We start from the raw sequence: 16,286 nt of genomic DNA on the forward strand, positions 1-16,286 counted from the left end.
TATTCTGCACCACAACAGTGGATTAGCCATTTCAGCACCATGGACAGTGCCTTGGATTTTTACTGATACAGTGACCAACTGCTACTCTGTACATCAATGGTGGATTGGCTGTTTCAGCACCATCGACAGTGCCTTTGATTTATTGGTAAACAGCAACTAACTGTTGAACTTCACCACAACAGTCAATTGGCTATATCAGCAGCATGGACACCAATTGGACTTCATCAGTGAATAAAGGCCCACTGTTTATCTTGACCAAAACGGTGGGTTTGGGTATTTCAGCACCATGGACAGTGCCGAGGATTTTTAATGATACTGCAACCAACTGATACTCTGCACCAAAACGGTGGGTTGGCTATTTCAGCACCATGGACAGCCCCTCGGATTTATCTGTAAACAGAGACTTAATATTAATCTTTACCACAACAATCAATTGGCTATATCAGGACCATGGACAGCAAATTGGAATTCATCAATGAATCGAGACTGACAATTAATCTTTACCAAATCCGTGGTTTGGCTATTTCAGCACCATGGACAGCACCTTGAAAACATTTTGAAAGAGTGAACTACTGATATTCTGCACCACAATTGTGGATTAGCTATTTCAACAACATGGACAGCGCTTTTGATTTTTGATGATACAGTGACCAACTGCTACTCTGCACGTCAATGGTTTATTGGCATTTCAGCACCATGGACAGAGCCTTGGATTTATTGGTTAACAGCAACCCACTGTTAAACTTCACCACAACAGTCATTTGGCTATATCAGCAGCATGGACACCAATTGGACTTCATCAGTGAATAAAGACCCACTGTTTATCTTTACCAAAACGGTGGGTTTGGGTATTTCGGCACCATGGACAGTGCCGAGGATTTTTAATGATACTGCGACCAACTGATACTCTGCACCACAATGGTGGGTTGGCGATTCCTGCTACATGGACAGCGCCTTGGAATCATCATGTTAGAGCAAACTACTGATATTCTGCATCACAATTGTGGATTGGCTGTTTAAGCACATTGGACAGCGAATTGGAATTCCTCAATGAATACAGACCCACTTTTGATCTAACCAAAATGGTGGATTGGCTATTTCAGCACCATGGACAGTGCCTTGGATTTATCTGTAAACAGTGACTTATTAATCTTTACCACAACAGTCAATTGGCTATATCAACACCATGGACAGTGCCTTGGATTTATCTGTAAAGGGTGACCTAATATTCATCTTCACTTCAACACTCAATTGGCTATATCAGGACCATGGACAGCAAATTGGATTTTCTCAATGAATAGAGACCCACTTTTGATCTTAACCAAAACGGTGGATTGGCTATTTCAGCACCATGGACAGTGCCTTGGAGTCATCATGAAAGAGTGACCCACTAACATTCTGCACCACAACAGTGGATTGCTATTTCAGCACCATGGGCAGTGCCTTGGATTAATCTGTACACAGTGACTTAATATTACCCTTTACCACAACAGTGATTTGGCTATATCAACAGCATGGACAGCCCCTTTGATTTTTAGTGATACAGTGACCCTGGGCCGGGTCTCCGCAAGGGCAAGAGGCAAGATATTTAGTAGCTTTTTTGCCACAGATTGTAACTTATTTATGCTGCTCCACTCTGGTGTCAAAAGTAAAAAAAAACAAAAAACAAAATCAATCAAACAAAAAAAAAAGTGAATAAGCTGAATGATTATCAAATGCTAAAATTATAAATTTCACTCTTCTGCACTGTACCATTTAAATTTTCTGACACTCCTCACAGTCTGCACTGCGTGCAGAGACATCCTCCATAATTATTACAAAAGATGATTTAAATAAAATATATAGATATATGCTTCAAGAGTGATTTTGTGTATCTTCATGACACTGACAAGCTGTCTGTGAGGTTCTCTCAGACAAATTATCATCTTCCCTCCCCTGCCTGCACACTTTCTGCATGAAATTATCACTGTGCCCAGCTGATTCTGTCAACACCTCCCCCTGGTGCGCAGCCACGCCCATCTTGGCGCAAGTGCAGCAGAGCGGTCAGATACCCTTTGACGAAAATACGAATCCGCCTCTGCCGGTTTGCGGTTCTCTGCGTTGCGCCGTGAAAATATGGCACTTTATCTTTTTCCTCCATGTCTGCTGCTGCATGCTGAAGCAACGCTGTTGTTGTTTGTGGCGGGGCGGGGTCAGGCAGTGGGCGCACACCCACGTCTGGCTTGATTGACAGATCATCCCACAGCCCACCCCGCCCCCTGATGACGGCTCTCCCATGTCCCGACAACATACACACAGCTGTTTGATCAGCACCAGATAATAGCCTCGGTGAGACTGCATTTCAAAAAAATCAAGTGCCACTGTCAATGCGGGACATTATCTCAATTTGCGGGACGCGTGAAAAGTATTTAAAATGCGGGACTGTCCCGCACTAAGCGAGAAATCTGGTCACCCTAGATATGCCCCCACTGAGACTGATATCTGGGGATGGGTCTGTGTGGAAACACGAAATTCTTCTGAAATGATAAAGCAAAAACAGCAAAGTGTTAGTGGAACCTCAGATCCAACCCTCATCTGCTCGACCACCACTCCAGTGCAGTGCTCTTCACCTCTCTTCTCCCCCTTGAAACTCATTAAAGAGAACGCTTTCCTCACCACCTGCTGTGTCCGGCCTTTGAGTCCACCTTTCACTTGTGGCAATTTCCATCCCTTAAAGTTCTGCCATCATTGAATTGCATGTTCCACATACTCTCAAAAGAAGACTTTTCGTGCCAGTGCACTTGTGGTGGAGCCAAAACAAAAATAGACTGGAAATGCAAACTTTTTTCCCTGGTGTTTTTATTTTTCTTCTTCTTTTGTCCAGTCAACCTCTTTTGTGGTAAAGCCTTTAACAGTTTTATCAAAAACCTCTGACAGGAACTCTATTTATATTTAGAATCACTGGAAGGAAGACTGAATAAAAGCACAGAACCCAAAAAAATGAGCAAGTGGAGCAAAATGTAAACTCTATTTTTAAACGTCGGTTGCTCAATTCAGGTCAAGGGGAAGACATTGTACAGTGTGCAAAGAAAACGCCAAAGGGAAGACGAAAAGGGCCATCCACAGTGGCTGGATTTTACCCAAGCTGAATCCAGACAGTGGTGGGAAACAGAAAAGCCAATGCAGGCTGTATGAGGACAGGACCTTTTACATCCCTGAGGTGTTCCATTACTTACAGCGGACGTGGAGCTAACAGAGCCTCAGAAATCCTTCCCTGTTTAAGAAGAGAGGGAGAAAGAGAGTGAAATACCAGTAAAAGCCACAAGAAAATAACCTCTGAGTGTCTCCAGCCAATGAATTGTCCACTCACCTCCAGTAGAGAGTTTTCAACCCCACACCGCCGTCACATTACTTTAAAGGTCAGCGCGAATCAGACGCTGCATGCTTAGCGAGCCTCCTGACCTGGCCAATCAACCACCAGCCACGGGCTTTTTCACACAGACTTAGATGAGGTGGGCTGTGTGCAATCAGCTGAAAGAGGCTGACCCCTCAGCCATGTCAGACCTTTTTTTTTGTTGTTTTTTTTTTTTAACCTTTGCGATAAACTGTGCCTATTGCAGAGGGGGGGAAAAAAAAACGTTTTAAGGCGCAGCAAGACTGGCGTGTTTTGATATGACGCTGATCAAAGCATTTCACTGTGGATGGTCAGGAGAAGAATCCTGGCTAATTTATTTGTTGCACCATGAAAGTGTGCCAGAATAAACCCCCTATTCCTCACAGTGCTAAAGATCCCTGACTAAATATTCTCAAAATCATCATATGTGCAGACATTACACCTCTGCATCTGCTGATAGAAATTCAAGTGACAAACCCCTTCTGCTAATGGTAACTGAACATCTCCATCATATTAAAGATATTATGATATAAGGAGAGATAAGGATATTTTGCAAAATCCACTCACAAAGCCCCTTGTCCACATTAGAAACTCAAGCTTCCTGTTGGGAGGTGACAGTGCCAATCACCTCTCCATGACGCTCTCTTCCAGTGGTGTCAACAATAAGAAGTGTGGGCCAACACTGGTTCACAATAGGCTAAAACATCAGAAAAATGGTGAAATTTCTTAGGAAAAAAATATTTACCGGAGCAGTCACAACACGATATTGAGACCCTGAGATCATTCTGAGCAAACAGCATTATTGTATTTTACACTGAAAGGTAATGTTAAAATTGACTTTATACTGATATTGTTGCCATTTTCAGTTTACTTTTGTGAAAACATATACATTTTCATCACATACACTCTACTTCACAACAGAGAAAACTTTCAAGTTTTAAATTAAAAGGTTATTTTAGCACTATTTTACTGGTCCAGCCCACTTGAAGTGAAATTGGATTGTACTGTAATATGTGTTTCATGCCCCTGTCCTCTTCATTACTATTACTATTACTATTACTATTACTATTACTAGTATTTCTCCATTTGGACCTTTATAATACAGTATTTTGTATTTAAAATGTGTGTTTCCAACCTAGAAAAAAAAACAAAGCATTAATTGTGTAATTGGCTTTATGCACAGTATGCTTAGTGTCACTTTACTGGGGGTCGGGTTTAAACGCCCGATGAATGAATACTGGACAAATCTTCTGACGTCTGCGTCTGTGTTTTCCCAGCGGCAGTGTGATCACTGGAGGAGAAAAGTAAAAGATAGCAAGACCTCATGTCCCCCAAACTGCTGTGAGCTGGACTGTGAGGGGCCCTGTCATGTTCCTCCAAGGCAGTGATGGCATGATGTGTGCATCTGAAGTGACAGCAGGCTGAAGAAAACAGATCTCCCGTCTCTGTGACGCCGACGACACACTCCTATACTGTGGGGATTCGGTTCACCTCCAACAAATCAGCAGCCACACGCGCCAGGTTTACTTCTCCATTGTTTGCATGCCAGCACCATCTCTGAAAAGTTTGTAGGATAAACAGAAGCTCAAAAATGTAGGTTATCTGGCCGCTGTCTATGCAGATTTTTCTCTTTTGCAGGTTCCTCCTCAGTGTTTCAGTGACTCACTGCACGCTTCAGTTAAAACAGAGGGAATCACTGGAAATACAGTGAGGTGTTCTGAAATTTTAATGTTAGCGTTGGTTTTGTTCTGTGCCATGAAGAATCTTTCCTCGTTGTGTCTCCTTTCAGACGTCTGACCCATTTCGCCTGGATCGCACCTCAAAAGAGCCTCAAATTCACAGAAGTGTAAATGTAAAGTGAGTCAGAAAGTGTTACTGTGTTGAAAGTCAGTCTTTGTGGATATTTTTAGGTTTTCTTTTAAGAGTATAGTCACGTTTAGATTAATCTTCTGTAAATTTCAAATCCCTAGGTAATGTAGGGAACTGTATTGCATACCATTTTCATTCCAACGGAATAGTTCATTTGAAATAAAAATATAAAATCAAAAGTCTAAATGTGTTCAAAAGCAACTGCAATATTTTGAAGCCCTTAAAAAATCTTTAGATGTTGGTACAGTGTTGCCAGAGACAAAAAACAGCAGATAGCTGGGAGAATAATTCAAGTCCCATTTTAAGTGGAAATGCATACGTAGTTTTCATTTCAGAAAAGCTTCAAGTTTAACAAGACATTGCCATATGGTAGTTTTTATAGAAAATTGAATGATTTAATGTTCAATAATTAGCTACATGTGTTGTTTAGTTCCTCTCACCTATAATATTAAAGCTCTGCCCTTTACATGTTTGAAATTTGGATTTTATTCTCTTCAGCTCTGACATCCATCTTATGTAATTATAATGTTTCTGTTGCAGCACTCACTCCACACACAGCTTGCCTTCACAGGCAGCAGTGGACCAGTGATGAGCCCGAAGCATCGTCTCAACATGTTTGCAGGTTTCTGAATCACCGGTGTATCGTACACGGGGGGACGACAGCCTCCTCTCACGTCGTCGGGGTATTGTCACAATGCGATCGCGGATCGCACTTTTGTCTGGAAATCGCGGCGTGCGTTTGGTGTTCTCATGGTGCTCTTTGTGGATTGTGTTGCTATTTTGAGGAACCCCCAGTCAGACTAACCACAGGCTGTCAGAGCCTGCTGAGAGTGATTTTGTCCCTTTATCTGGACCCTGTGATTGCACTCCCGCAGGTGGTGAAAACTCCAGATTACACTTATTACAGGGAATTTGTTAAGAACTTTGGATGATTGTTGGTTGTAACTCGTCGGTTCCAGAACAGCCACGCACAAATCACCTCTCTGTGTCTTTAGGTCATTGCACCATAAGATTATGCTCCCCAGATAAATGTCTATTGTAGTTTACTGTGGAAATTCTGATCGCAGTAAGCGGACTGAATAAATCACTGTATCGAGTTTAAGATGTTTAAAACTGAGAGAGCCAAAGCATGAGTCTCTGTAAAAAAACACGAAGCTTGTAAAATCTGTGCAGAGGCTACAGAAACAACTGCAGAATGAAGTGACGAGACGAGTTTATTTTTACCATCACTGTTTTCAGGGTAAATAATTATCAGCTAACATCAAACGCCGGCTCTGTAAAACACTTTAGTATTTTGATGTTGCTACTAGCCTGAGCGAATAGAAACCAACATGGAGCTCATGCACAATTAAAACCAAAAGGCTGCAGCCACATCAGGTTCTCGTGCCTCCTCCTCCAGAGGAGAACAAACTCCTCTGCATAATTAAAGGAGGGAGGGAGGAGTATGCAGGCTATTCACATGAGAATCATCATCTGGATAAAGCAGCCTGAAACCATTTACCTGCAAAACTGGATTGAAACCACGTTACACTCCGTTTTCGGAGAAGGAATCAGTCATATTGTTTGGAACTTTGCAGAGTTATTTGTGTTTTTGTTGCTCAATTTTGCACCTGAAGACCAGCTATGGATGAATGCTTGAAGGGCATTAATTTATGCTACGAATTGATCCTATTTGAATAAATAAATTGGTGTCTCTGTGATGCCAATACACCCCACATTTTGAGGAATCTGGGTCAGTGACAGGTTCACCACATATTCTTTGAACAGAAAACCAGCTGTAGTTCGACAAGACACAGAGAGAGAGAGAGAGAAAAAAAAAATCAAACTTTTCTTTGTTTGAAAGACTTCAGTCGCTCAAAAGTTTCAGGTCTCTTGTTCTGCTCTTTGTTTTCACTACGTGATGAGACTTTGTTATATATCGAGTCTAGTTTGGAATGTTTTTTTTTTTTTTCTGAATTAAGCAAGACCTTTCATGAAGGAAAAAGGAAAAACATCGTTCAGCAATAATGACACCTTCACAAATGTGAGTCAATACTCGTGCTCCCCCACACCATCACTGATGCCTTTTGAACTGTGCGAACTGACAATAAGCTCTGCGGTCTTCGACGACACACACAGCATTCATGAAACAGGAACATAATGTTTCTAACTGAAGGATATGCTGATCAATCACTTAGTTGTCTTGTCTTTGATGAAATGTGGCCATAAGCAATGGTTTTCTGGAGTATGTTCTAGAATCAAATATCAAATTATGCTTGTTTTGTGAGGAAGGTCCAAAGATTCTTATCAATAAATATGCTTTTTTTACACTTGTGAATGACACTGAAAGATTTATATGGACTCTCTTCTAAACATTAGCCTTGTTTTTTTAAAAGGTAGATGAGAAATTCTTTGAGAAATTCACCATTTCTTAGCTTGTTTTGGTTTTTATTTGATTTTATACGTTGGATTTACTCGACATACCTGCAATTGATGAAATATGTTCACAGATCGAGTCATACTGTCTGCTGGCATCAGTAAAATTCTAAAAAGTTGTACCTCAAGCTCATACATCATACAATATAAACAAGGCCATACAGCTCCCATCTTTAGATGTTTATTTCTGATATCATCATCAAAATTTTTACAAAACATTTTCTGACAATAATATACTCAAAGAAGAGCCATATTTTTGCGCTTGGACCAGGTCTCCACAAAAATGCTTTAGGTCTGAATACAGTTAAAAAGAACCAAAAATCCAAATCAGAAGAAAAGAAATCAAATCAAATCAAATCAACAACAAACCAACTACCAAAGAAAACAATGCAGCGCATATTTACATCCTGCAGAAAGCGACGCTCTCTGCAGGAGATGGATGTGAAGGAGACAGCCGGGGATCCCAAGGTTTCATACGGAAAGCATTTATGAGGCTGTGAGAAAAAGAAAAAAAAAAGTGCTTGAGCTTGCATGGAAATAAAGACTAATTTTGATATTGCTTCCTGTCAGGATTTTTTTTTCTTCATCTTCTTCTTTCATTCTGCTGTCTCACTGTGCTCTCCAGCCCACAGCAGAACACACTGCAGCCCATTTGAATAAAAACCTTTCTCTCTCTGGCGCTCACGTTAAATCCAATTAGGGGCCATAAACCGTTTTGTCTGACAAACGAAAAAGTGTGTGTGTTCCCCCCACCCTGCCTCCCCGACAGAGGTTAATGATCATGCCTTCTCTTTTCTGTGTCCCCTCTGACATGAGCAATGGCAGAAAAACAGAGTCTGGACAAAAGGGGGTCAGAGGGTAAAGACTTTCTGCTAATGTGAAATAGCACGGAACAATAACGATCAATGGGGACCGGGCGGGCCGGAGCATCGGTGATGGTGACGTCGGTTCAGAGGAGGTAGAGGAGTAGGTGCTGCTATAGATACACGCGCTCGCCCACGCAGACACACACTCACACACACACACACACACACACACACACACACACACACACACACACACACACTCAGACAGGCCATCTGGGCACATGCAAGGCAGCGAACTCACACTCGGCTTGTTTGCAGTCTCTCATTACCGTGACACAGTTACTAATTCTCGCTGTTTAAAGTCGGTACACACAGCAGTGACAACACTTTGACTAACAGAAACTCAGATTTGATCGAACCGGATGAGGAGAATTAGCGTTTTATCCATGTTTATCCATGCTGACTCTAAAGAGTGAGGACTGTGTGGGTTAAAACACAGATGTATGACAGAGGAAGAAAACAGCTGCAAATTCACATCTGGCTGGAATTGAATTTAACCATATTTATTTACCAGGTGATGGATTAAAACCCGCTGGACTGTCGCAGATGGCCTTGGGTGAACTTGAAGTGACAAAACACTGAGTAATTCATCATTTCTCATGACACATATGCTGACTATGTTCTTTTCCTTTATGAACAGATGCATAATTCTGTTATCAGTTAACATCAGGATTTCTTTCATTAAAAAAATAAAAAAAGCATCTTGTTTGAGTGCATGCATACCGAGTTCAATTTATAAGATACGAGCTCAACTTCTGTTAAATATGCGTGTCGTACACAGGGGAGGGTGTAATGGTGGCGTGTGGTATTATGAGGTTTTAATTATTTTTGCCTGTTGCAGCTGGAGTTTTGTGAAACTATTTTGCTGGTTAAAAAAAAGAATATCATTAAAAAAGAGAATGTCACAGTTTGAACCCATGGCATTTTTCTGTTGATATTGCCATCAGAATGATTTGCTTTAGTGGTTTGTTTTCTTTTCTTTTGCAATTTTCAACATTGCAAAGTAACTTTCTTTTAACAGCAACTACAGAAGCTAAATTAATTCCAGCCTGAACAAAACAGATGTTGCACATGTTGTCACAAGCACCTCCTGTCCGTGTCAAAAAGTTTTATGCAAAATTGCAAATGTTCCAGAGAAATTCAAGCCTCCAAAAATATTGCAGAGTTAAATATTTTTGTAGTAATTATTGAATTTCAAGTTGTTAGTTTCCTGAAAAACAAGCAAACTAATTAATGATAATAATAATAATAATAAAAAAAAAAAACACTGTCAATATAGCAAACCTTATAAAACAGACCAGTTGCTTAACTGGTTGAAGAATATCAGCGATGTGCAGTTTTGTGGTGCTTTTAGTTGTGTTTTGATCAATTATATCTGAACATATCTTTTCAAGTAAGTGTTGCTTGTCCTATAATTACTTTGGAAAATATCCCTGTTTTCGTTAATTTCCTTTAAGTGACCAGGGGTGTCAAACATAAGGGTCTTGGGCCCAAACCAGCCTTCAAGAGGCTCCAATCCAGGCTGGTAAACAACCAAACAAATTGAGAAACTTCTAAATAAAACATATATTTTGTAATAAAAAAAAAAAATCACATATTTATTAAAAGTAGCACACAAAAAGTAAGGCTCAGACTCAAGCTGCAAAATATGCGTGAAGGGCGGCAACCTTGTTGCTCAAAGTCATTTTGTCAGCAAGTAATTGTAAAACCATGCAAGTTATTTTGGACATTTTATTGGATTTTGCACCAGAAGTCATCATTATAACTGGCCTTGTGTTGAGGTTGTAGTCATTTTCAGTAGTAATTGTTCGGACTCCCAGAAAATAGGGATTTTCACAGTATATACAAAAATACACCACAACAAGAAAACTTTAAACTTAATATTAAAAGATTATTTTGGCACAATTTTACCAGTCCAGGCCAGTCAAGCTGAAAGTGGGCTGTACTAAAATGTGTTTGACACCCCTGATACGACCGTACTGCTGAGTCTCTAAAAAAATGAAACTGAAGATTTAGTCAGTCAAAACAGAGCCATAGCCTTAAGCTACGTAGTGAAATTCCAATGCAAATTACAGAATATGTGGATTGATTATAACAATCTGGGGCAGAAAATCAATGCCAGTCTCTGGGGGACGATGAAGAACAATTTACTTGGGAGAAGATGCCTGTCCGACCTATGACCTCTGCCTTTTTCTAATATCATTTGACCTGCCAGTCTGTTTGGCTGAAACTGTCTGTGTCACTTCTTAGAGTGGAAATAAAGCTGCCCGAGACATTCAGAAACACCACAAAGCATTCAGAGAGTATCTTCACAGTTCCTCATTTGTCCCTCCATGTCCTCCCCGTCTCATTTCCTTCGCTTCCCTTTTCCCCTCAGAGATGTGCGTTTAGCTGTTCCTCTAGCATAAACACTGATATATGAAAGTTTTCGCTGCAATTTTTCAGACCTTTGTTCACCCCACCCGGAGCAAAAAGAAGGAGGAATTTTTCAGTCTCTTTTTTTTTTGGGTAAAGAATTGTTCCCAGTGGGGACTTGAGCCCCAACTCAAAGATTTGAAGGAAGGCTGGGACGCTCGGGGTGTACAAAACCATAAACAAACAAAGCAGAGGAGAAAATAAAGCCTGTCGGCGTTGCGGGGCTCGCGCAGACGGTCCTGGAGTTCAGCTCCAACATGCATCATTAGCATGCAGCGCTTGTGCTTCCAGCTCTCTGATGGCAAAAGAAACGGACAAAAGACTAAATAATTACTGGCAGCAGGATTCGAACGTATCTGATAATATCAGGGAGATCATCATGATTAATCGATCATTTATTAGGGGCTGATTTAATTGTGAACATAGAGATTTTATTAGCCTTTTGTAATTACGCATGAAGGGCAAAGAGGCAAAGTGGCTTTCTTCAGAGTGAACTGAACCATTATCACTGTTCTCAAACCTGAAGTAATTGATATATATGGAGTGCTGGGTTTTTAGTTGGAGACTATTAAAGGGAAAGTATGTCCCTGGAGTGTCTGCACACAACATCGGCCTTCTTCTGTCTCTGCTCAGCGGCTTATAGTGCCAGGGAATTCGACTTGCGGCGGGACGAGAGGGCAGGAATGGGTCAGTTGCAAATGAAGTTGGCCCGTGACACGTGCCGCCGCTTTGAGGGGCACCCCAGACAGGAAGTAGCTCTCGGACTGTTTTGTCTCCGGTTCTAAGGGCATCATCTCCCAAAATATCAGCATGCGGACAGAAATAGAACATTATTAAAACAGGTTCACCCGAGTCACCAAGCGACAGACATGAAATTCAGGCCAAGGAGTTATCAGGGGTGATATAGAGCAAGGCAAGACAATACATGGATAGAATTGAGAGAGCTCCCGTTATAAAGACATTGGCACAGCTGCTATTACAAAGTAAACTCCACCAGCACTATAAAAGCAACCGTACTGAGCGAATCAACTGCTTTTTTCTGCAATGTCCTGTACATGAAGGGGACCGTAAACCCTTCTAGGTCGTGATACCATGAAGACTTGTGGGTCACTTCTTGCTTTTCGGGTCTGTTTTTTTTTTTTTTTGTTTTTTTTTTTTTGGTAAAAAACACTTAACAGAAATAATGGCACATTGAAAGTAAAAAATAAGAACAAAATCTGTCACGAGAAAGTCTTAATGATAAGGAATAGCACACTGATTCTCCCCGTGTAGACCTTGAAATGGCAGATATAGTGTTGGAACTCCTAAACAAGAGGAGCGGATAGGGACGTAATAAACAAGACGCCGTGCAACTGAAACCTGCAAGACGAGTTCCCAAACACATTTGATATCACATCAAAAAATATGAATCTCTGTAAGGTCTGGCGCTTAATGTACATCACAACAACAGGGCTCCAGTCTTCCCCACTTCATGCGATTTAGTAAAATGATCGGCTCTGAGAAATAACCTCAGTAACATAATTTGTGTTTAATGGTACAATGGTAGAATAGTGACGGGAGCAGATAGAAAAATATTTATCATTGAAACAACAAGAGCGTTACAGTAGGAACCTCCTCACCGAGTCGTCTTGGTAATATATTCCCACTGGAAAGTGAATAAGGCTCCTCTTCTGTTCACAAGCAGTTTGTGTTTTAGAAGAAGTCAAGTTCATATTTTTTTTTTCCTCATTAAAGACTCATTATTTACACGATAAATAAGTTCTATTTGATTTTTGTCCTTTGATTAGTCTCATAGAATATCTTGACATCATCTTTGATCACCTCAAAAACTGTCTCTTTTCCAAGCCCAAAGGACAAATTACTGAGAAAAAAAAAACAAACAAAAAAAAAAGAAAAATTCTTGTCTTGAGGTTGCGCCCACTATTGTGGGGATATTTGGCCCTCGCAGTCTCACCTGTGGATCGATCAGTCGCTGATGTGAGAGGACCAGAGCACGGCTTTCCCAACTCCTGGGCGTATGGCCGCTGACACGGAGAAAACAAACCCCGGCGCGCTGCTCGGGATTAAGCCGGAGACGATGTTTGACGGGCCATCGAGGCCGTGCAGCTCAAGTCCTCAACGGCTCCACAAGTCAGTCGGTATCGGCGCTCGACGCAGTGGCCGAAGGATTACCAAGTGCAGTGAAGTCCAGGACCTGAGGCACGCTTTCTCAGACTCCCCCCAAAAAGAAGGAAAAAAAAAAAGAAAAAAGAAAAGCATCGGGCAATAATCCCAGAATCGTCCACGGATTCATAAGAGAAGTTAACGTGCTGGTCCAGCATGCCTCCACCGGGCACGGCTGTAGTCTGTGGTTGGAGGGGAGAAGACAGGAACATCGGGGCCTGAGCTTTAGCCAACCCGGTAAGATGGTGCTCGTCGAATAGTCCAGTGAGATGAAAGTCAAACATTGACTCACCAATGTTTTCAAATGACTGTTTGGGGCAGTGAGAGTGGTTCGACCTTCAGTAGAGTGGACCTCTTCAATAATATGTACAGTGCCTTTCATTCAAACCTACTTATTTTCACAAGAAAAAAACAAAACAAATATCTATGATTGGCTCTTTAAAGCATGGTGGCTCATTCAGCTGGGATGTAATCATATACACTCACTCGCTGTCAATTGCCCCTGTCTGTTTTCAGAAATTTACAGTAAGATACAATTTATCTTCAAGATCCTCGACAGCCATGGACCTGGCGTTGGATGAACCACATGAGATATGTGAAAATGAGATGGATTTCTTTCAAATTTGAGTCACACTACCCTATTTCTTTGTATTTTATCTGTAAAGATAACCCCAGTTTATCTGAAATCACCAGAGGATTTGGTGAAATACATATGAATGTAAGCGAGAAAATGCTACCTTAGTAGAAAAGTTGACATTATAAAGATCCCCTTTGCTCAAGTAGCCTATGTGCACAAAAGAAAAAAAAAAAGAAAAGAAAAAAAAACATTAGTAAGCTCTTTGGTTTGACATGCACATTAATGGAATTCTTTATGAGATACAACATCCAAAGGAAGAAAACAAACAGACTCTTTGTGTAACGGCCTTCATGAAATAATGACCTAGGTTTGCTGTGGTAGTGAGAAGAAATCTTAATAATAATCACAGTAAGAAACGTCTTGCTCTTCACAGGATGTCTAGCTGCATCTCCTACATTTTTGATGTCCCTGCTCCTCCTCCTTCCTCTTCTTTGTGATCGAGAACTTGTCTTTATTGCACTTTCCCTTTCACGCCTGACTCATGTCGAATGCTTGTTGCTGTGAGCAGGCGCCCCGTGGTGCTGGTATGGGATGCATGGCGGAGACCGCATTTCAAAACAACACTGTGTTTTTGTTCATACGCAGAATTACCTCCCATGAGTCACTGCCAAGGGGTTTTCCTATGAGGTGCTTTGTGGAAAAAAAAAAAAAAAAAGCAAAATAACAATGATCGGCAAAGAATGACTCACCCTACTGTATATCGGTGAGGCTGTGTTTCACATAATCGAATCTGTCTCTCTCTCAAAAAAAAATGAAATAAAATAAAAAAAAGTAGTTTGTATACTTGTGATCTAAAAACAAGGCCCCACTGAACAACCAGCTCACCTGCCCCTTCGGTTTAAAGTCAACGTTAATCGGAGGCTCTTGCCTCCACCTCCAAACCAGCGGACTCGCTAGCGTCCGAATTTGAGCGTGCCGGTGCGCTCGACTGTGGGGAAGGGATTCGTGCCGGGACCTTCAGTGGGCGGTCTGAGGGTCGACGGTGGGGAACGAGGCCCCGGCACGGGGGCGCCCATGCCGGTGGCGGAGGGCACGGCGGGGAGCGCCACTGTCTGTATAGTGCCCCGGTCACACGGCCCCAGGTCCTCCAGCCCCTCCAGGCCCTGCGGGGGTCCCTCGTAGCCCATGTTGAGCCGCAGGGGCTGATGGGCCTGGCAGTAGTCCACAATGGGCTGCTCGTAGCGATAGAAGGTCAAGGCGCCCATCTGGTGGGGGACCTGTTCGGATGGACGGAGAACAAAGAGGAGGAGACAGGGTGATGGAACGGGGGGAAGACACATGGGAGGAAGTGGACGAGAGTGGAGGAAATGCAGGGAGACAAAGAGAGAACAAAGGGGTGGGGGAGGGAAGAGAGAAAAATAGATTAGTTAGATTGGAGGTAGACACTCCCAATACGAAAACTGGTTTATCTTAAAAAGTTAAAGTAAGCAGAGTGCTTTGAAATGAAGGATAGGGCTCAGTTAGATATATAGCTGGACTTCTGAAGCTTGCAGCTCACAGCAGAATCCCTGGTCCTGTGGAGTCACTCTGTGCCATTCGATGGTGAAGTCTGTCATTCAAGGTCATCTTTGGTCGAGTCATTAAAACCAAATACAACAAAAATCATTGACTTATTGCTACTTTTAACTCAGAACATGGCTAAAGCTCGCAGCTTTTCTGCTTTACTGCTCTAGACATCTCATGGTAACTTGTATTATCAGTCCAGTCCATTCAATCCAATTGACAGTCAAATACAACACTGCCAGAAACTCAGTCTTAGCAATGAACAGGTTTTAGTCTCAAAACACTCTCTCTTGAAAATGCTATCTTCTCTTTCTCCAAAAATGCTCCCTGCGACAAGACTCACATTTCATAAATAATAAAGAAGGGCCTTTTGCAGTCAGTAAATAACTGGAATGATAACCTCCAAGAATTCAGGGAGTTAATCAGACAATAGTGGAAAATATGCGTATAGAGTTATTACTGTGTATTTCTTCTGAGCTCAAATGCAAATCTTCTGAGATTGTCAATGTTCCTTCATCAGATATCAAAAACCGGGTTTATCTGGCCATGCAGATGCTGTCTGTGGCAGTAAGATTTATTTGTGATACTCTCCAAAAAAAAAAAAAAAAAAAATGTCCCTGTGTGACTCCAAACCTACAGTTGAGTTACTTTGCCATCTCACTGCTGGCGCTGCGTAGTCATCCTCACATGGTGACCACCTGAGCCTCCATTTATTTAACCCCTATCTGATGACCCTTTGAAATATGTGCTATATCCCATCTGGGACAACTATCCCAGATGGAGGGGGATAAGTAATAAGAAAAAAAAAAAAAAAAAAAAAAAAAGAAACATCTGTATTCTTATTGGGTTCAACTTGTACCATAAAGCTCGGGGTGGCTGTCAGAAAAGACAGGGAGGTGAACGTGGACGGGTGCATGCACGCGTGACACAATTACGCCTCAGATGACAAAACCGCAGATGCTTTTTTTGCGATGAGGCTTTTTGGTACGAGAGCCGGAGCACATGAGCCCGTGCTCTCTCCGGTGCCATGTCACTTGTGTCACAG

General features: G+C 41.8%; 1 protein-coding gene across 1 annotated transcript in view; it reads right to left on the reverse strand.

Annotated features, from left to right (window-relative positions):
* Window positions 1–14,578: 14,578 nt before the first annotated feature.
* The window catches only part of LOC115383032 (leucine-rich repeat transmembrane neuronal protein 4), a 115,914-nt gene continuing 114,206 nt past the window's right edge, over window positions 14,579–16,286 (reverse strand). Inside the window, exon 3 of the mRNA XM_030085040.1 lies at window positions 14,579–14,955. Coding sequence (XP_029940900.1) covers window positions 14,632–14,955 — 324 coding nt within the window. The 3' untranslated portion in view covers window positions 14,579–14,631. The remainder of the gene's footprint in view (window positions 14,956–16,286) is intronic.

This window comes from Salarias fasciatus, assembly GCF_902148845.1.
Source record: "Salarias fasciatus chromosome 7 unlocalized genomic scaffold, fSalaFa1.1 super_scaffold_4, whole genome shotgun sequence".
NCBI lineage: Eukaryota > Metazoa > Chordata > Actinopteri > Blenniiformes > Blenniidae > Salarias > Salarias fasciatus.